Genomic DNA, 14,968 nt, shown 5'->3' on the forward strand with positions numbered 1-14,968 from the left:
TTCATCCACATTGTGTCGTACCCCCATTTGTTGTCCACCCAGCGACTGGTACCGCCACCTGCTGGCCGAACCACTGCAATGCCTCTCAGAGCAGACTCCCGATGCAGGCGGCGATTTGCGTTAGTTTCGCCACTCTCTCGCGACCCTGCACAAATCTCGCCTCTCTTTTCGAGATTAAGTCATTACATGCCGTGCGTGCCCGATGATTGCTAAACGCGTACCACGCGTTTGGCAAGAGCGCGCGGGTTCAGATCAGGACGGAGATCATGCGCCTTGTGTTGCGTGCACGTGCATTCAGATTCACCTGCACCCTCTGCAGCCCTTAGGGCGTGTTTATCAGTAAGTCACGTGCACTTTGGGAATATTCAAGGGTCATATGGTTGAGAGGTCATCATCATCGTCATCAGCCATTGGTTGAACTCATGGTGGACGACGAGAAGCTGCCCAGGCCCTCGCCACCTCTCACGGTTCCGAGAGCTCCTTGCACACGAGCGGATTTCACCGCTCCGTCTCCTAGGAGCGCGACTCCTAGCGACGCGTTCTGCTCTTTCGCACCGTACGTAGCCAACCGCGCCCATCGGAGGTGCGCTAACCGCACGCGTCTCCGATCCGCGCGTGTTCCGCGTTGCGTTTTTCAGCTCAATTCTCTGCCGTTCTTCCTGTTTCTCTTTGGCCTAACGTTGGACGTTTACCGGGCCGCCGGCCGCGTGCCGGCCTCGGGCACTCACTTGACGCCGTAGCCAAAGATGACGAGTCCCATGAGAACCCCCGTGGAGCCGTCCAAGTACCAGATGTCGGGGTAGTGGTTGAACACCTCGGCGCTGGCCAGGATGCTGAAGCCCATCACGGCACCCACGAGCGAGTTGAACCCTGACGAAGCAGCCGCAGCAGAAGGGCGGCGTCAGGTGACACAGACACGCGTGAGGTCAGGGTGTAGGGGCCGTGGGACGGGAAGTTCAGGAGGGGTCATGGTGACAGGGCTGGGAGGAGGGAGAATTGTCCTCGGGCCGGATACTAAAGGGGACCCCTGAAACGGGCTTATTTGTGTCGCTTATGACCAAGAATGGGGGTGGGGGGCACGTGGCATCGTGTCCCGGGCCCCCAGCCCAGGGCGTCCAGGAGACTCTGGGCTGCCCAGGATGGTGGGGGTCGATGGTGGGGGGGGGGGGAGATGCCGAGAAAGGGGGGCGTAAGATTTAGATTTCATCCTGACTGCCACTTGGATCTGTACCAGTTCAAGCGTATTGTGGCCGTGACCACTAATTCCCCGCATGTGACTGCACATTCCCCTGCAAGCAGGAGCGCAACTCGTGATCGCCGTTGTGCGTGTGTCAGTGCGTGTATCGCAGTGCGTGTGTGTCTGTGTGGGTCACACTCTGCCTTGACAGCACAGGCAGAGCAGTAGTGTAGCGGTGAGCGTGCTGCGCTACGAGCCCAGCGACGCGGGTTCCATTCCTGCTCACGGCCAGCACCAGTGACGATTATTTGAACCGGTCATGGGCCTCCCCTAGGTCGACTCAGCCTCTGGTGTGGGGTGTAAACATCGCCACTAGGGGGACAAAGGCGGTGCTGGCCACCCACCCCCTGGTGTGCCATTCCGGCCTTCATAGGTGCACTTGCCCCGACAGTCTGGTAAGGCTATACGGGGGATCTGTGTTTTGTTACACTGTGTGTGTCTTTAGTTTTTGCGTGTATCAGTCTTCAATGAGTACCTGGTGTAGCGTGTAAACATCAGCACTGGGGAGCCTAGGGAGTGAAGCCATCTATGCGGACATTTGACAGTTATCTCCTGGTGCATGGATTTTCTCCGGAAACTCCGATTTTCACTCTGTTACCACTCCCCACAATTGCTTCATATGATTATAAAGATGCAGCCCTCCATAAGGGTCTCCACTCAAGGATTCAGCTCCCATTAGGACGGTTGCCTACGTACGGTGCGAAAAAAGCTAAAACATACATCCGTACAGATAGTCTATCTTAGAGGGTATTTGGCCTACTCTTTCACGCTGGAAATACATCTTGCAACAGTGTTTTACTTGTGTATCTATAAAACCCACAGACGCGTAGGAATCTTTTTTTTTCCAGGACGGTCCTGCTACATTGGGTTTCTATGTTCATTTTTGGTCAATCGCGAGAACTGATCATTGTGTCGTATCGTGGAAGAAACGAAATCGCGGCAAGCCTGAGCCGTAGAGGGCGGCAAGGAGTCCGCGCATAGCGGGGGACCTCACCGTCCGTGATGAGGGCGCAGCTCGTGAGCACCTTGCCCAGCAGGAACTTGCCAGCCGCAAGGAGGAGGCACAGCACCCCGCTCAGGATGGACACCGTGAACAGGAAAGTGTCCTTGCACAGCGAGACGCACACGCACGCACACCCAAGGGTGAGCTAACGGTAAATAAAGTACATTTGGTTTTCGTCTGCGAAGGCGTTACAAAGGTTTAAGAGCATTATGGGAAAAGAGGCTCTTGCCCACGATGGAGCTGAGTCGAAACGCTCGTGGGAGGGGGGGGGGTAAAGCTTCGCTGACGATCTGTTTAGATCTACACGTGGAGCTAGGAGGCGGCGGGGGGCACAGAGGTCAGAGCGCTCATCCGGCACCGCTAAGATGCTGGGTTCAAATGGAGGCGGCCGCCCGTGATTGAACCGAGTTCTCAAGTGTAGCCAGCCGCTGATGGTCTCAGTCTGGTCACCAATAACTGCATTAAAAATAATAATATAACATTTAGTTATGCACTTGCTTCGGCTAAATTCCAGCTGTGAGAATTTTAATTGTTTAACACGTAGGCTTCCGCGACCAATATTACCCACAATAGAGGTTTCCTTTGGGTTAGATCGCGTGCAACACACGTATACTTATGCGATCTAACCCAAAAAAAACGCGATTATGGAGAATTTGCCATATCAATGTTTCAGTCGCGTGATAACTTCGTGGCAGTGCGCGGACAAGGGCGCTCTCTGTACAAGATTAAAGACGCGACTTGAAGGCGTTTGAAAAGGTTACGCGAAAAATCTCTTCTCTGGGCCACTCTCTAATGCGTCGAGCCGTGCTTCTCCTGTGAAAATTCCGAACTGATTCTTTGTCTCGAGATAGCAACTCGCGGGGATTAAAAGTGTGGGGGGGGGAACAGCCGTAAATTCTCTATCTCGAATTGAACTTCGAACCGCAGCGCTCCGGTGTGAGGCCCATTGAGCACGCTCGCTGGGAAGCTCCGTCTGGGGTCACTGCTGTTGGGAGGGGCTGAAGGCAGCCGATTGTAGAGGGAATGTCCCAAAGTACGGAGGGGGGAGGCGGGGATGGCCAGTTTCCTTCCCCACACTTGCACACGACCGCTTTTTTTCAGACCATTTTCCAGATCTTTCATGAACGTAAAATTGTAAATAGTCGTCGGATCCTTTATTTAAATCAGAAGATTAAATAAACCGACAAAAGACACATTCTTTCACGTATATTTTTAGATACACGATGAAAACTTCAGGTATGGTCTATAAATTATATTGCCTGGCATGATTTGACTTTTTATGAACACTGAAGCAAATTGTTCCCTCCAAATGTTTATCTGGGTGTCAGTGACGCTTCTGAAAAGTCGTGTTTGATCAGGCAGCGTGGCGATGGCGACTGTTGTGGAACTCAAACAGAAACCATCGAATGAATGCTTCAAGATAGATTAAAGACATACCACGTGTGTGTCTCCCTCTGCCTTAGTTGCCTTGGGTAATTCATTTTTTGTAAGAGACAAGCGGTAGCTCTGGGTTTCAGACGCTGAAATCGGACTTCACAGTTCAGACCGGGTACCTCGTGGATCATTCCATCGCGTCCCCTCTCCCTTAACGAAACGTGGCACACACGCAAGAAGCAATGCGCGTGTGGCGATGTTTATACGCGACTCCAGCAGGTTTCACTTGACGATAATGAATCCTCTTGAAGTTTAAATTGCACTGCCAATTACAATTTGCATGGCATTCGGACGACATTGCAAGGGTGTTGTTAATCCGCATGCAGGTGCCAATGTTTACGCTGCGACACAGACAACTGTGGAATGATCCCAATACGAACGTCACGCCTATCCCAGTGTCAAGCGCTATTTAAAATTCCAGCCATTCTCAAGCCGCTACTGAATGAAGGCCTCTCCACGCAGTGTCCGTCATGGGATTCTGTGACTCCACTTCACCACGCTGGTCAATGCGAGTTGATGAAGGCGCCGGTGGGCACACGCCACCGATGTTAGCCCTGGCCCGGGATCGAACTCGGGCGGCTGGGATCAGTCGTCGCCATGATCACCGACTCGTAGCAACCCACGTCTACGATTAGACGCAGACACCCACGGCTACTTGCTTCATCCCAACAAGTACGCCAATCGAGCTGAGCACCCGACGGCCAAGGCCCTCGTCCCCGTCGCTCGGTTTGATGAGCCAATCGAAACTCAGAGGAGCAAGAGCGTCGGATGGAGCGTCGAGCGGAGCGGAGCAGCCGAGCGCGTCGAGTCCTCCGCGAGGGCCTCACCACGTCTGGGAGCATCTTGACGGCCAGGTCGTGGATGGCCTTCCCCTCGATGCACAGCGACGAGATGATGAAGACGACGCCCAGCACCACGCACGCCCTGCGGCGGTGGCAGCAGCATGAGGGGTGCCACGCGCGTTGCGGACAACAAGAGGTTAAATAAACGTTTGCATTGGCGGATTCATGAACCCTCTTGCCAGTAATGCAATATCCTGGCCATGTGTGTGTGTCTGTACGTCAGTGTGTAAGCGGTGTGCATGCAAGCCACGTCTGTTTGCTGAAAGGAAAGGACAATGAGCCTTTCCATCAACTTGTCATCAAGGTAAATATTTCCCTTTTTGTCAATTGTGTAACATTTGCTGCACGGTTGCATTTTACTCTGATAATGTTCGCTTGTAGCTGAATATATTTATCGAATTTCCTGAAGCGCATATTTTTTCTGGTAAAATAAATACACATCAAATACGTATACGCAAGCTACAGGGGCAATTGTACTTCCATCATCATTGCAATTATTTATTCAAAATATCACAATAAGAATGATGATGAGCTGGAGGGTGATGATGGTAATTGTGGTGGTCATAATAATGGTCGTGATGCGGGTGATGGTGCTAAAGGTCATGAATTGTGAGTGATGATACACACCACGCACAGACCACACACCACGCACATGCACACATCCCACACCACGCACATGCACACACCACGCACATGTACACTTCCCACACCACGCACATGCACACATCACGCACATGCACACACCACGCACATGTACACATCCCACACCACGTACATGCACACACCACGTACATGCACACACCACGTACATGCACACACCACGCACATGCACACACCACGCACATGTACACATCCCACACCACGCACATGCACTCATCACGTACATGCACACACCACGCGCATGCACACATCCCACACCACGCACGTGCACTCATCACGCACATGCACACACCACGCGCATGCACACATCCCACACCACGCACACATCCCACACCACGCATGTGCACTCATCACGCACATGCACACACCACGCACATGCACACATCCCACACCACGCACGTGCACACACCATGCACCACCCACACCACGTACACCACGCACACCACGCACACCAACCCACATGTACTCCCGCATCGCAGAGTGCACGGCCGCCGCGTTGCTGTAGCGCCACGCCACGATAGCAGAGGACAGCACGTCGAGTAGAGCGTCGAACTGTGCGGTGAGAGGCGGGGTGGGGGGGGGCTCATGTCAGAGAAACAACGACATCAGTGGTGATATTGAAACGCTGGGCGTTGAGAATGTGGCGTTACCCAGGCGGATGATAATATGAGCATATTCTTTGGGTCTTTCGGTCAAGCCACGTAGATAGAAATTTTTTTTAAAATATCACGACGTTTCGATTGCAACACAAGCAATCGTCATCAGGTGAAAACATAGCGAGAGAGCTGCACCGCTAAAAGGGAAACATCGTGATATTTTATTTATTTTTCTATCGACATGGCTTTACCGACAGACCAAACGAATATGATTTCCTGCAGTCACGAAAGCTTTAAGTCAACATGAGCATTGTTGTGTGGGAAGTTGACAGTCGTGGTGCTGTGGATAAACTGGCTCTGGCCCGAGAAATATGTAATTTCCACTCCTGGATCTGGGCGCATGCGTGATTGACTTGATTCGCAAGAGTGCCTGATAACAAGTATTAATTTTTACTTTAATGGAGATGTATGTACAGTATGTTGAACTTCTTTTCCACCGTACATAGCCAACCGTGCAAATCGGAGATTATTAATGCCCCATGCTAATTTGAGCCGAGAGGCCTGTATGGCTTTTTACTTTCTACGACACAGTAAAGAGCATTGTCTCTCCGTCACGTGCAACGAGTTTAGTAATCATCTGGCACGTAAAGCGTGTAACGACTTAATTCCTACTGCATTTGGAACGGAGAAGACTGTTAAACAAAGATAGGTGGAGCATTTATTCATGCATTGAGATTATTTACATTACTTTGCTGCTGTCAATTTGCACACGATAAGCAACTTTGGGGAACTATCGTTTGCAACCAGGTCGCTTCTGAAAAATAAGTTAATGCCTCAGTGGGCTTTGCCTGGTATGATGGGAATGGTTTAGATTGTTTTGAATGTTTAGGTGATTTGTTTACCTTTCTGTACTTTGCACTACTATCGTGTGTTTGCAGTGTCTGTTGTTGTAACCTTCTGACCCGCCCCTAATGGAAATCTGTGAGCTTTATAGCTCATCGGATTCCGCCGGTATAAATATTCTGACTCTGACATGCGTTGGCGCTAGAACTGGAGCTGGGATCGCGTGCTCTCTGCGTGCGTGTCTCTCTCAGCACATCGCACATCTCCTAAAAAATATTGAAATAAACAAGTGAAACAATAAATCTCCTTAAAGTGTCCATCTCTATGTAAACAAATGTTTCTCAACAGCCAAGGTCTCCTGGGAGTGCATCATTTCAGAAACTTTATTCAAGACAAGCCAAGCACGGGTTTTGACACGCAGTGTCTAATCAGCAGTCAGGCTTGTCTGAATCTAAACAGAATCTCTGTATCTATCAAGGAGATATCCGATGAGATACGATGACCTTTTTCACAGATGTGCAGTAGGAACTGCTGGTGAACTGCCATTCTTACAGACAATGACCCTTCTGGCACATTGTGCTTCATAAACTCTGTCATTTATATTCTCTACAATAACGCTCACGATTATTTTTAGTTATCCTCAAGGACTGTGTTGTTACGCAGTGGTTTTAAGTTTCTGCATTTCACACGTGGATTGTGGAGTCATTCATCCAGCAGTGGATAGACAGTGGCTGACGATAACGGTGATGATGGCTCTATACGCATGATCATCATTGCCTCGAGGTAGTTTTGCCCTTGGCAGGTGAGTGAGTTATGAATCATTATTTTTTAGAGTAATATTTTTTTACAGATTACAGCTAACTCTATTGGAATATTACTTTTTAAATGAATATCTTTTCATTGCAGGCTGCTTAAAAGCGCATTATTCTCGACAGTTACTGCACACATGAAAATGCTTGTTGCACGTATTCACAATGCATGAGTACACGCGACAATTTTCCATTTTCTGACCACTCTGCTCTGGCTCCCCCATGTTTAACATTAACCATGGATACCTGTGTCTAACAGTAGCCATGGAGAGCCTTATCCATTAGTAGCCCTGGGGATCGCGGCTACACGACTGCACAAAGTTGTGTGGCCAGCTGCCACTCTGCCCCGTGCGTCCCACGCGCATGAGCCCAGGGAGGAGTCACCACCCCAGCGCGCTTCGTGATGCCTCCGCTTCGTCTCCAGGCGGAATTGGAAGAGTGTGGCCGCGTGCTGATGATGAAATACATTGGCAGCTTTCGGGGAGAAATTTAATATCCGAGATCCCATTCAACTCCCTGCTTGTTCACTATCGTGAGATGTGGTGGCATTTATATGATAAAACGAAACATATATATAACTTACAGTGCTTTGTCAATCCACTGGTGCATTAATTCTCATTGAGGCTTGTTTGACCATATTTCACCATCCTAAGTTAGCCATTGGTGAAGAGGGAGAGGGACTGGTTCAGGTGTCGCAGACGTTAACCATGTCCGGAATTCGAACTCAGGTGCCCGCTTCATAGCACTGCTTGTCTGCTCACTCTTCACCAGCCCGCTCCCTCCGCGAATCATTCCCCACCCCCGTAACCGTGGCTTGTGCTCGTGTTGTTGTGTGGGTACGGACTGTGGTTGTGCTTGGCTGTGGCTCTGTATTAGTGTACTCACGCCAAATCCAAACGCTGACGCACTGGAGCGCATAGCAGACACCGCTGTGAAGAGAACAGATGGTGCACACTGCCTTGACAGTTCACGGACTATCGAGGCAATCGTTGCCAGCCAGCACCTATAAGGTCAGCAGCCTCAAGCCGCCTTTGTCCCGACGCCCGGCCACCGTAGCCTCTCCAGCCCCGTGCTGATTCGTTAGACATCGCACCAGGTACGCGTTTGAGTCATCCTTAGGGAGGCCCAGGATAGCTTCAGACATCCAGCGCCACTGATGTTAGCCATAGCCGTAAACCGAACACGGATAGCCGGCCAGATGTGTAGCCTATTGTACACACCACAATATTACCGCTCGCCACACAAAACAAAGATCCCCAGTGCAGTATAGCCTTAACAGGGGTGGTGTGGCCAGTTCCACGCCCGGCCGCCTTTGTCTCCCAAGTGCTGATGTTCACACATTGTACCAGGTACTCATTTAAGGCTGAGTACTGACGGGAGGGAGACCCAGGGGACCGGTTCAAACAATCGCCACTGTCGTACTGCGAACGGGAATGGAACTCGGGTCACCGGTATAAAAGCGCATAGCGCTAAACACCGCTGCTTTTCCACTTCCCGGACACACACAGATACACACACACATCCACTAATCAGAGTAATATGTGCAATCATGAGCAGGTGGCAGGGTCGTCCATCAGCGGTAGGACGCACGTGGACGAATGAATCTCGGCGAGATGCGGATGGGTTTCGTGCACGCGTCGTTCGCGAGGAGGGGGGCAGCCGCGCGCTCTTCCCACCACGGCGAGCGCTCTGCCGTGAGCACGTGGTTGTTGATGTGGCACCCGGATATATGACGGGGTGAGTGTGTGGCGAGTGAGTCGTTTGGAGCACGCGGCTTAACGCAATGCCAAATCGTATTTGTTGACGGTCCTGTTGCGTTGGAAGGGGTACGCAAGCAAAATAAAAATAAAAATTCTACACCGTGGCCTCATATATTAGCATATTGTACTCAATAATGCATGATCCCTATCATATATATTTCGCACCTCCGATTAGCACGACTGGCTACGTACGGTGCCAACGAAGTTCAACATACATAGATAATCGGTGATTCATAAATAATTCACCTGGAGTGTGACACAAAAGTCAATAAAAAGCCAGAGAAGCCCCTGGCATCTCTCTACTCTGAAGAAGAACAATTTCCAGAAACGTCAGCCTATTATATATATATTTTTTATATTTTAAGGCAGCATTAATGACTAACAATGAGAGTGTCTTGTTTTCACTTTATATTTGCGTGCCTGTACAACACGAGAGACAGGAAGAAGCGCCCATTGATCAGGGGGGAAGCAAATCAGAGAAATAATATAGACCGTTGGGAAAAATAAAGTGGGCTTGGGCAGACAGGCCACATCACTGTTAGAAGGACGACCCTGGTGATGGAATATTCAGGCAAAGGAGAGAGCAGGCAGGCCACATCACTGTTAGAAGGACGAGCCTGGTGATGGAATAGCAGGCAAAGGAGAAAGCAGGCAGGCCACATCACTGTTAGAAGGACGAGCCTGGTGATGGAATAGCAGGCAAAGGAGAGAGCATGCTCGAGAGGACTATCACAGGAATGAGGCGATGAGCTAAGCTCATTTTCCGGCATGAGATGAACTTTGGCATCGCAGCGCCATTTGGTAATGGCGAGAGCCCGAGATAGATTTTCATTCAGCAGTGAAAAGACCGTACCTAATGATGGTAATGATGTACATCACTGCCAATAGAGTATCTTATTTTTGTATGGTGTAATAAATAAAGTGCAACTGTGTACACATTGGCGTGCGCACACACACCTACATGCAGTATTCCTGTTCTACTTTCCAGCACATCTCGATTGTGAGCTATTCTAAGCTGTTGTGTTCTGCGAGCCTTGCCCGGCATCAACATGTGCCATGATGCAATGCGGGCAGCAAAAATAAGTTTCTAGAGGGGTGGGGGGGGGGTAGGAGACCGACCAGGGACCACAGTGGGAGTCTGTGGGTGGGTGGGTTAATGGGTGGGGGAGCGAGGCCTTCACCCTCAAATCTCATCCCAGTCGCTTGAAAAATACAACCCACGCAGGCAGCCGTCATGTGATATCCCGGCATGGTCGTGACCACGCTCCACGGGCATCGGAAGCAGTGAGGCCATCCCTGGAATTTAGTCCATGGGCTAGAACAGAAATCGGTACCACCCAGGGTAAGAACGATTTAGTGCTACCGATGTATTTGTACGACCAATACGAGTGATTTATTTGACAACCTCACTCATTTCAGAATCAGAATATGTATTTATACCGGAGGAAGCTGATGAGCTATAAAGCTCTTTTTCACAGATGTCCAGTAGATAACCATCATAATTGGACACAAGAAAATTGGAAACGCGAAAGTCATGCCACCTCAGGTTCCGTTGGGTTTAATGGGACAGGTAAAACACATTGGGCAATAGTACTTATTTCGATGGGGACCTGGTTACACTTTTGGAAACCTGGCTACAGCCAAAAAAACAACACGAACAGAACAATAAAAACGACGACTGGAGATGGTGAAGTTTCGAAATGGCAAGGCCGTGCATCAACGTGGCACGACACGTGGTGCGTTGTATCGGTGAGGCCCCTTCACCAGTGGACGTTTCAGGATTTGTACCCCCCTGCAGTTTTATGAATTGTCAGAGTTGAAATCACGAATTAAACCGATTTTAAGAATTGATTGTTTTTTTCCCCATTGTTTGTACCATTTCGTTTACCCAGGGCACTCTTGTAAATGAGATGCAGCCTGGTCTCTTGAGTTCTCATCTCGTTAAATAAATTAAACTTTATACTTGTACTGCCTTTTCTCGTACACTCAATATGGTTTTGCCTTGCGTATAATTTCCATATAATGTCGATAAATCGCATATCAATTAATAGATGCATGATTTGTTGCTTGCATCACGAGCGTAAGAATTAATTTCACAAATGGGTGAATCCTCGCACGCCGAGTGGCCAGCCAGTTGAGAAAGCGCAAGTTGGAATTGTACCGATTAAAAAAACATTCATGTTTATATCTATCGATCTATCTCGGAAAGCCTCATCGCTCAAGTAACCACCACGACCCACACGGGGTGGAGAAGCCCTTCATTCAACAAAAGGGGCACCACATATTCGGTACATCATTTATCCTGACAATTATGACATTAGGTTCTGGCAAGTTGCAGTTTCGCAGCGCAAGACCCCAAGCACCAGCACCCTGCAGGAGATGCACTCACAATGGGATGACGTCTTGGCTCCTCACCAGCTGTAGGGAACATCTTATGATTGTTTGAATGGGGAAAAAGTGTCCGCGTAAACTCACGCTCGTCAGCCACATGCACTTGATATTCCAAACGTGACTGCGGGGTTTTTGCACGGTTGGTGCGCTTGGTGAGTGGGTGTCAGCCATCCGGTCTGTTGGGTTTTGGAGTGATCTCGCCTCAACGGGAAAACAGAAACAAAAGGAAGACTTTCGTTTCGTTGTGCTACGTGCGGTTGGGAATAGAGGGCTCTGTGGATGTGTACTTTGTGCAGTACGTATATGTTTGTTAATGCATTAACATGAGAAGGTGAAGCGGTGGTTTGCACACTGTCCTACGAAACCGAGAGTCTGAATTCGATTCCTGGCCAAGGTTTACGTCAGTGGCGAGTCATTTGTGAACAGGTTTTGGACCTCCACTAGGTTGAGTCAGTCTTAAATGAGTACCTGGTGTGTGTAAACGTCAGCATTAGGGAGACAAAGGCCGTGATGTTAGCCTCACCATCAGGCTAATGAGGGTTCATTGTGCGCGGTGGTGCTTGGATGCTGCACCTGCCAGTCACCCTCTGTGTGTTGTGGCCTTCGTAACCTGGGGCGTGGGCCCTCTTTGCAGAATTAGGGGTGTGTGGCCTGCACTGGAGCCCACCATCCCAGAAAGGTTGAGAACCACTGGTGTAAGCAGTTTGTGTATTCAACACCCTAACCCCTAAGCAACTGGCCAACCAGCCACTAGTGATAGCCAACCAGCCACTAGTACCAATGAACCAGCCACTATTACCAGCCAATCAGCCACTAGCACCAGCCAACCAGCCACTAGTGATAGCCAACCAGCCACGAGTACTAATGAACCAGCCACAAGTGATAGCCAACCAGCCACTAGTACGAACTCCCCCAGTGGCCCTAATGGGGCTAAGGTGTATGCAGTTATTGGTAGTGCACGCTTACCAACCACATGTTATCGCTACACATCGTTGTGATCAACTAATCAACCAACTCCCTCCCGCCTCACCCCCCTCCCCAACTCAGAATCCTTACTGAAGGCGGCGACGGCGAGGGCGAGCGTGATGAAGATGGACAGCCACGAGATGACGAGCGCCTTGCGCCGGTAGTTTTGCGCCTCCTGCGGCTTGAGGCGTTGGCTGCTCTCCAGCAGCCCTGCACGGCACCGCGGAGGGAAACCGCCACACGGATCAACAACCATGGCACAGATCAACAACCATGGCACAGATCAACAACCATGGCACAGATCAACAACCATGGCACAGATCAACAACCATCGCACGGCTCCACCGAACAGAGGAGGGCACCGCATCGCGCTCTTTCAGATGCGCTTCTTCTGCGGCCGTCTGGAACGCTCATTCCTTCCGATATTGCGAAGCCACTGGGAGTTGTGCACCTTTAAATCATCATCATCTAGATTGACAAACTCAATTCTCTAGAAATGCTTCTTGTGTTTAGTTTGGTTGTCCTTTCCCCGCACCTCCGATGAGCGCGGATGGCTACGTACGGTGCAAAAGGAGTTCAACGAACGTACTGTGAAAATAATAACAAGTCAGTACACGCAGGACCGGATTAAGCCAGAGGCTAATAAGGCCTTCGGACCTCATGTTTTGTAGGCCCTCATGTTTTGTAGGCTCTGCTTTAGGCTCTCCATTCCATGTTGAAGTTAAGCGACGGTAACGCGACCATCGGAAATGTTGAAGTCTTAGAATGACGACATCATTCATGACTTTGCCACAGGAGCTAAATCTAGGGGGGCATGGAAATGTTAGAAGACATGAGTGTAGTGAGTGATGTATGTTTGATGATTTTCAACCTTGAGTCGAATACCTTTTTTAATATATTTTATATATAATATTTGCAACATGTTAGACTGCACACTCTGAGGCTCTTCCTATGATGCTGAGGCCCTCAAACCAACTCAGCCTCTGTGTCCACGGCATTGCTGCTTTGCATTGAACGCCGCTCCCCCGTCTAAAGTCACGGCGTGCTCTGGCCAACGACGTCTGGTAAACCAACAGCATTTGTTGAACAAGGCCGACTGCTGATGAGACCAAAAATGTCGAAACCGGTGCAGAGTTTTCTTGCCTTAAACGAATTCTGCTGGCTAATATTGGCCTGCAAAGCCAATAGGCTGATGGCCGAATATATGTACGTGTAAAGACAGAATTAAGTTCTGCTTATACAGTATACTGTATGCCAATAAAATTAAGAGTTCCCGCACAGCCCATAGTACCTTATTTCGTTTATAAGACGCACTCTCGTTCCTGTATTTTAAATAGCAACTTGGACAAACGTATTATATTCTGGTAGGTGTGTGTGTGTGACCAGATTTATGTAACGTTACTGATACTTGGGCACGAGTTTGAGGTGCGTCTTACTTGCCGGAGCATCTGATAATCCAGAACACACGGTAACCTCACGAAGGCCATGTCAACAGCAGAGGGCAGTGCATAGTAACCCCGGTTGTGCTGTATTTCTATGCTTCCACGTCCATGCTTCCTGGTCCTCAGCGGCCCCCACTGACCAGCGTGGTGAAGTATGGTCAAATGACCATCACGCGACCAACACGATTTCCGGAGGCCCTCGTCCAGCAGTGGAGTGACATTACACCGTGCACGTACAGAAGTGGTGTTTCCACCTCTCCATTATAACAAGATATGTACGAAAGTGGCGTGCTTCAAAGTCATTTCCTAATGAGTGGGTGCTTGGGATGAAGGTTGTCAAATGACCCAAGCTGCTTAAGAGCCAAACAGTCTCGAATTATGATGCACACGTTGTACCACAACTGCAGTTTGATGAGATGTCACGATTCGCTTCAAAAATAGATATATATTTTTAGGTAAAAATTTGGCGTTACCAACTATTATTGGCAGTGGTGCACAAATAAGTAAATATATAGGTGATCATTTGAGTAATGGCCCTTCAATGCACATGAATGAGATAATATATGCTGGGATATTTTTTGTCTCTGGCTCATCATGTCTCATCTGTGGCTTACAATCTATTGGACCATATGCCAAAATTCCATCATAAATTTACATATTCTGCATTGTGATCTTCAGAAAATCATTGGCACGCGACCCGAACAATATATATCATGAGCATAAAAAATAATTTTAATCTATGATCAAAAGGCAATAACCCACAAATTGTCCTGAAAATCGGCTTTTGTTGCCAGGCAGCAGATGAAACAAATAAAAAAGAATCAGTTAATTGTGCAGTCATCCGTGCAGAGATTATCAAAACCGATTATAGAGTGTGCCAATGAGGCTATCATGGGTTGGCTTCATATATATGTGGGTGATAATTAGGATTGTTAAAAAAAATTGCAGTTAACCTGTAACCACAGCAAAAAAAATAAAACCCAGT

General features: G+C 49.1%; 1 protein-coding gene across 2 annotated transcripts in view; it reads right to left on the minus strand.

The window, feature by feature from the left end:
- TMEM163 (transmembrane protein 163) overlaps positions 1-14,968 on the minus strand; it is a 36,164-nt gene that overhangs the window by 2,752 nt on the left and 18,444 nt on the right. For both annotated transcript variants that reach the window (XM_032944491.2, XM_032944498.2), the window contains 6 exons: positions 12,632-12,751; positions 8,310-8,353; positions 5,637-5,728; positions 4,502-4,598; positions 2,232-2,343; positions 729-870 (listed from right to left, as the gene is read on the minus strand). In XM_032944491.2, coding sequence (XP_032800382.1) covers positions 729-870; positions 2,232-2,343; positions 4,502-4,598; positions 5,637-5,728; positions 8,310-8,353; positions 12,632-12,751 — 607 coding nt within the window. The remainder of the gene's footprint in view (positions 1-728; positions 871-2,231; positions 2,344-4,501; positions 4,599-5,636; positions 5,729-8,309; positions 8,354-12,631; positions 12,752-14,968) is intronic.

This window comes from Petromyzon marinus, chromosome 4, assembly GCF_048934315.1.
Source record: "Petromyzon marinus isolate PM22_M1 ecotype Great Lakes invasive population chromosome 4, UKy_Petmar_22M1.pri1.0, whole genome shotgun sequence".
Lineage (NCBI taxonomy): Eukaryota > Metazoa > Chordata > Hyperoartia > Petromyzontiformes > Petromyzontidae > Petromyzon > Petromyzon marinus.